Here is a 7,333-nt window from a genome sequence, read left to right on the forward strand (position 1 = left end):
AGCCATTTCCTAGTCTCCCACCTATTAGAACCTTCCCCATCTCCAGCATTTATCACAGTGCCTGGCACAATAATCAGTACTTAATAAATGCTCATTGATCCATTGTTCATTGTGTGCAAAGAATATGGCCTGACCAGCCTGCATATGAAAAAAATAGTTGGCAGCCTCTATGGGATGAATGGCAGGTGGGTTTTTTGGAATCTCCTAATTATGGTGGAAATTTTACCTTTAGAGCCATTCCTTTGGGTATTGGATATATCCTAAGGTATTGTGTCCATCCAGATGGAAGGCAAAAACACGTTGCCAAAATGTTCCATGAGGCCATTAGATTAGCAAGCTATCACCCAGTAAAAGGCTCTAGAGCAGTGAAATACAAAAGCAAATGTATTTTGATGAAGGATGGTCAACAAGCATTTATTAGGCACCTATTGTGTCAGGTACCACAATAAGCTCAGGGAATTATTGAAATAAAAATCTTTGATAAAGAGAAACTGAGGCACAAAGTGCTGAACACGATCATTTTTTTTTAGTAGTCTAGTGAGGGCCATGGAACACCTCTGAGAATAATGTTTTAAAATGCCTAGTGTTACAAAGTAAATCAATTTTGTTAAAATACAGTTATCAAAAGAATTTTTTAAAACCCATGCTAAGAATGCCTAAGGCCCCTTCTAGCTCTAAATCCCTAATAGTACTTCTGATTGCTTTCACCTAGTGCCTTCTCTTTGCTGCCATTGTTTCTCCAATGTAAAGTCCTTCTGTGGAACCCAGAGAGTTTAGGTGGCAAGAATATTAATTGGGCTAGAAATAACTCCTCTAGGAATCTTTGGCATTGGAACACAAATGTAATTGGCAGTGAGCTAGTACTTTGTATTCTTGCCAGTATCAGCTTGGATCTTTGCAAAAAAGTTAACCCAAGCTCTACAGACACATGGTTTTCATTTCTTTTCACCCCCTTGTCTCATATGCTACAGAAAGTTATTGTGAGATTTGCAAATCACTGCGGTTTTTTAAGACTAAAGAATGCTTTTGTATTAAAGCTTCTGGCACATATGTATATACTTTCTTTTCAAATTATTAATTTTGTTCAAACTTTCTATCTCCCCCCCATGCTGAGCAGAGAGCTCAGCACATAATAGGTGCCTAATAAATGTTTATTAAAGTTGAAGGAAATAAAGGTGAGTTTCAACCTTCATAAACTACCATCAATAGTAAAGAGACTCCAAAGCTTACAGTGTTAAGATTGGCCTTTCCAAAGACTCTGTAGTACAAAAATGCTGGAACTTCCGCTTGTCTGACCCACTTATTTTAAAGATGAAGAAACTAACGTCAGACAAGATGAAGTGACTTTCCAAAGGTCAAACAGCCAAGAAATGGATAATTTTAACAGTTTCAGTGCTAGAAACATATGAGGAGATGATAGTGATTATTTTCAGATGTCACCTGAAAGAGGTTTCAGTATAAACTTTTTGTAATACCCAAATTTCTCTAAATTATCAAAAATGAAATTCCCTCCTGGCTGGTGAGAGGACAGAGGAATCAGTTCAAAGTTTCAAAGTGGATCTGTTTCTTTTTCTCATATTCCTAGCTTTTTTGTTTTTAAGATTCCTAATTGGAAGTCTGTTCCATTTCTTTGGGACCAAGAATATCCAAAAAACCAGACTTCTTGAATGTTTATACTTTATGCAACAGGAAAATCTATAAACTTAGTGGTTTACACAGTCAGCTGAAGAGATCACAGGATCATAGATTGAGAGCTGGGAGAAACCATAGAGAACAACTAGTCCCATCCCCTTTATTTTAGACTTGTAAGGGCTTCCACAAGGAAGTAAGTAGTATAAGGATGATATTAGAAAATAAGTATTATTTTATTAGTTTAGAGATAAGAAGTAGAGAAGCCGGCTTGAGGAAGAATTGGAGTTTCAAATAGAGCTGAGAGAGAGTGTTAGTTTCAGCTGTTGACGGTTATAACCATTTTTTTCTATGACAGTTACACGCTCTGGGTGTGACATTCTGAGAGCTGGCTTCTGGCATTTGACAGAGCCATACGCAGGTTCTTTTCTCTCTCAGGGCTGGAGAAGGTAACATCTTTGCATCTCTCTATCTTTGTCTGAGTGAAAGACTTGAAGGAGTGGAGTGTTTTATTTTCCAACTTGGAAAACACTGTTCATTTATCTGTTACTGTGTATAGATTGGTTAAACTCTGAAAAGACCAAAGAAAACCTGGTCTTTGGTTTGGACTCTGAGTCTGTTACGCTCAGAGTCCTAATTGGATTCTTGTTGAGACTCAACCAGCTAATTTTGGTTATCTTTATAACTTAAAGGTGAAGTTAAGAATTAGAGTGGTTAAGTTTATTTAGAATAGTATAAATTTGGTTAGCTAGATCAGGGAGGATTAGTGTAGCCTGTGTACCACAGGAGAAGCAGTTCCTTGGGGAACCTGGGAGTTAATTTGGGTGGAGTTAGAATCCCTTAGAATTAGAAATCCTTTTACCCTCATATATTTTAAATAAAAAGTTTATTTTCTGTAATAAGAGTCTCTTTAGCATTCCTTGCACCTGGACCTGAAGGGAAGTTCATCTTTGAGCTTCACTTCACTTTACCACTGAAGATACTTTTTTTTTTTTAAACCCTTGTACTTCGGTGTATTGTCTCATAGGTGGAAGATTGGTAAGGGTGGGCAATGGGGGTCAAGTGACTTGCCCAGGGTCACACAGCTGGGAAGTGGCTGAGGCCAGGTTTGAACCTAGGACCTCCTGTCTCTAGGCCTGACTCTCACTCCACTGAGCTACCCAGCTGCCCCTACTGAAGATACTTTTGATAATTATCAAAAGTATCTATGAATCCATTTTCAACCTTTATTTTATTATTTTGTCCTTATATTTTATGCTCGCCATATTATTTTTATAGTAGCAATCAAGATTTGAACTCAGATCCCCTGCCTTGAAATCCAGACCTATTTAAATCACAACCCTTTTGCTGCTTTGCTGATTGATTTTTCACAGGTCCTTTGATCATTGCTGAAGTGAGATGACAAAATTAATTTGCTCTCTGAAAGGTTGTAGGGACCATTAAGCTAAAAATATTTTCCCAAATTTGGAATCCTTTTAATTTTTCAAAAAGTATACCCTCTAATGAAATCATAAGGTTGAAAAAATTTTAAAGCCAGCCCACACATTTAAATATTGTATTTAATTAATAATTAATAGTAAATTATTTATTAATAATAATGATTAATTAATTGAAATCTTATTCAGCATTTAATTTACTCTATGTTGTCCTAAAAGGATCCAAAATCCATAGTGGGGGATTGCCTATTCTAGTTTTGCCAGTTGTACTTTCGTATGAATTAAAATAAAAATCTCTCTAGGACCTTTGTAGTTAAAACTGTAGATCTATTTGTGAATCACAGATTTCTTTGCTAAAGGAATTTCCATCCTAGTTAGGGGAAGCATAGAAGGAGGGACAATGTGGAAAGGGAAGGAAAGAAGAAACCAGGCAAACTTTTCAATGCTATTAACATTATTATTGGCTAAGTTGAGGCAAGTAATTAAGTTCTACCACCAGAAACTAGATCAGTGCTAGGTAATTACAACAGGACAGGAACAGGGACTACCCTTGTGATTTCTCTGGAATAGGGAATTCCTTGGTGAGCAGATTCCATCTTCCACTGCAAGTTAGAACCTTCTCTACAATGTACACTCTTATGACTTAAGACTTTAGAAATGGAAAACTATCTGGGCATAGAAAATGAAGGTATCCAATAATATCTACATATGAACCTTGTTTTCTTCTTGTTTTTCAGGGAAATCAATTTCCCCATAATTAGTCAATATGTGGACTATCTTGTAAACGAACAGGGTGTGAAAAACGTTTTTGGTAAGTCGGCTTAGAGTCCAGATCCCTTCCTGCTAGGGGATCTTGCTCTGATTTCACTGATATAGGGGAATCCCATTGAGAAACTCCCTTTCCCATTATAGCTCACCACCTGTTCTACAGAGTGTAGAGTGTCACCTAGGTAAGCATTGCGTGGTTAAGGACCTTGCCAGTGTCCCAGTATATGGAAGAGGTAGGAGTTGAACTCTTGACTTCCTGATACAGATGCCAGCTTTCTTAGTTACTGCCTCCACACTTCTCCCAACCCCCCTCGTTTTACAGATGAGGAAATAAACCCTAAAAGGGCTAACTTGCCCAAGTTCACAGTTATTTTTGGAAAATTTCAAACTAGAGCCCAGTTTTCCTGTCTTTTTCAAACAGTGCTCTTTTCCCCATGAGATTATGAACTCCTTGAGAGTAGGGGCTGCCTTTTGTCTTTCTTTATATCCCTAACACTGTCTTTCAAATTGTTCATACAATAAAAGCTATGACTACATAGCACAAACTGAAGTGATTCATTTGATCAGGGTACACAAGGAAGCTGCACAATTTTGGCTCCAAAGCCTCCAAGTCAAGAGCAGTTGAGCCACTGTACCTATAGGGTTTGGAGCTTGAAAAATTGAAAACACTCAGGATTCATTTCCTTTCCAAACAGGGTCTGACTTTGTATGCTACTTGGTTCCTTTTTGGCATTTTATTCTTGGTGTTGGTTCTCTAGAATCCAGAGGGGAGGACATGGTCACTGAATCATGCCCCAAAGATAATTCACAGCACATGGAGCCTCTCTGAGGATTTAGGATAATCTTCAGAGCTTAATCAGGACGTCTCAAAACCTTGAATGATAGGGAGTTAACCAGGTTAACAACCCCAAATCATAAAAAATCTTCAATGATTTAACCTCAACCCTAATCAAAGAGGATGGCAGGCAAGCCTGGCTCCCTCCTATCCTGGATACACATATCCTTCTTCCTAATAGAGTGATTATTCTTTGAGTGTTATGACCTCTTGGAAAAAGAAGACTCTCATTTAGTCCTGGCTGTTCCAAGGCTACAGTATAGGGATAGCTACAGTGGACATTTCTAATTGTCATTAGCTTCTGCCTCTCACAGCCCATACATAATAGAAAAAAGATGAGTTGTGTTGTTGTCCTACCACAGCTGACGATGAAAGATAGATCTTCCATCTATGGCAGACATTGAGATTCTCTCAACTAAATCTACTTAAAGGGGGCCTAGATTTAGGTCATCCTATCCAATCCCTTCATTTTACATACAGTAATAGGAGCTGACATTTATATGGTATTTTAAGGCTTTCAATGCATTTTTAGAACATTATCCTATTTGAACTTTGTATGGACCTTATAGTTACTGGAGAAGATGAGGGGAGGCATATGCTTCTGAGGGGAGCTGGCTTAACTCTATGTTTTCCTTTGCATTGTTGGAGGATTGTATAGAACCTCCTGGTTTCTCTGACTGAACCTCTTGTTTGTATTTGGAACAGTGAATGGTTCAACAGGAGAAGGCCTGTCACTGAGTGTTGCAGAGAGGCGACGACTTGCAGAAGAATGGGTGACAAAAGGGAAGGATAAGTAAGTAGTCATCCCAGGATCCAAAGGATCATTTGCTAAGTTGTTGTAGAATTTTTCTTTATGTGAAACACATTTCCTTTCTCTACCAGGGCTAGTTAAGCACACGGTCATTTGTTGGAAAGAGAGTCAGAGCCCAAATGACACTGAGTCTTCCTTCTTACCAAAAAGGACACCCAGAATACAGATCTGAAGCCGTCCAGCAGCTTCACGAAGATTCCTAGTGGGTTGGACACTTAGAAAGGGGAACCAAGGACTGAGTGAAAATGGGTTATGGGTTAAGGATTAATGGAAAGAGAACATAAGGCGAGAATAAAGATACGCAGACACAGAAAGTTTTGGCATAAGGTAGACAGACAGCGAGTAAGCTCTGATGGTCAAGAGCTTCATGGTTAGGAGCTCTGATGGTTAAGAGCTCTCTTGCTAACTGATGTCTTGTCACTTTTATTGGGGTTACTACAGTATGGGGGGAAGGGGAGAGGCCAGTGGCCTGATACATTAACATTATGAGGTAATCATCATAAAATGCAAACTGCCAAACCCTGAAACAATAGGTAGAGCTGAGATCCGGATCCAGGGTGGATATGGCCTAAGGCATCTACTGATGTTTGATACCTATGTTAATTGATCATTGAAGGAAAAGTAAGGAGACTGAGATAACTGACTCTCTTCTGGGGTGTAGCCTTAGGGAAGGGCTAGGGATTTGACAATTTGACTCAAGATGACAGAGATCAATCATTAGCAGTATAAGAGTTAAGTTTTTTTTTAATACTTCTTAAAATAATATCACAATTAATGTATACCTGGATTGCTACAAGATCCCTGAAAAAATCCCTGTCTCTTAGATGGTTTCCCACCTTGTAAAAAAAAACACTTCTCCCTGATAGTACTCATCTCACTACCAACTGATTGAGAAGAGAAAAGAGCAGTTATCCTGCACTTTTTGTCTTGCCCAGAGCCAAAGGCAGGGACCTCTACCACTGGACTAGGTTCCAGCTTCCTCCTGCTCACAAAAATACATGAATCAGGGGCAGCTGGGTAGCTCAGTGGATTGAGAGCCAAGCCTAAAGACAGGAGGTCCTAGGTTCAAATCCGGCCTCAGACACTTCCCAGCTGTGTGACCCTGGGCAAGTCACTTGACCCCCATTGCCTACCTTTACCACTCTTCCACCTATAAGTCAATACACAGAAGTTAAGGGTTTAAAATAAAAAAATAGAAAAAAAGTAAAAAAAAAAAATACATGAATCACCAATGTTCTGAAGTAGAAGGACCCTCAGAGACCATCTGGTCCAATCCAGACCTACCTAAGAATTCTCCCTTACAACATACTCAAGTGGACCTCGAGGCTTAGCTTGAACCTCAAGTGAAAAATTCCACTCCTACCTAAACTGAACACTCTAGTTTTGGCCAGCACTTATCCTTAAGAAGATTTGCCTTCAAAGCTTAAATATGGCTCTCTGTGATTTCAATCCATTTCTGGCCCACTGGATTCAGCCAGTCAAATTGCTGTTTCATATAGATTTATAAATATTTGAAGGCAGCTATCATGAACCCCCTAGGTTTTCCGAGATTGCTTCAGCCAGTCTCTCCTTTACACAAGAATAGCAAGTGAGATTTTTGTACAACGTTTTGCTAATCTAGTTTAATTTTATCCACAGTAGTCTCCTTATCATTGAGCCTCATAATCCTATAAAATTTTTTAAAGAGTACAGGTAATTTGACCTGTTCTTTCTTTAAAAAAAAAAAACACTCGAAACTACCACATCAATGCAACTAACAATTTGGAAATAGGTCTTGATCAACGACATATGTTAAAACCAGGGGAAATGTGCATGGGCCATGGGTGGGGGGAGTGCGGGGGGTGAAGGGGAAAG

General features: G+C 38.9%; 1 protein-coding gene across 2 annotated transcripts in view; it reads left to right on the forward strand.

Moving 5' to 3' along the window:
• The window catches only part of NPL (N-acetylneuraminate pyruvate lyase), a 58,021-nt gene that overhangs the window by 22,930 nt on the left and 27,758 nt on the right, over positions 1-7,333 (forward strand). For both annotated transcript variants that reach the window (XM_044671681.1, XM_044671680.1), the window contains 2 exons: positions 3,803-3,876; positions 5,374-5,461. In XM_044671681.1, the coding sequence (XP_044527616.1) occupies positions 3,803-3,876; positions 5,374-5,461 (162 nt within the window). The remainder of the gene's footprint in view (positions 1-3,802; positions 3,877-5,373; positions 5,462-7,333) is intronic.

This window comes from Gracilinanus agilis, chromosome 4 (assembly GCF_016433145.1).
Source record: "Gracilinanus agilis isolate LMUSP501 chromosome 4, AgileGrace, whole genome shotgun sequence".
NCBI lineage: Eukaryota > Metazoa > Chordata > Mammalia > Didelphimorphia > Didelphidae > Gracilinanus > Gracilinanus agilis.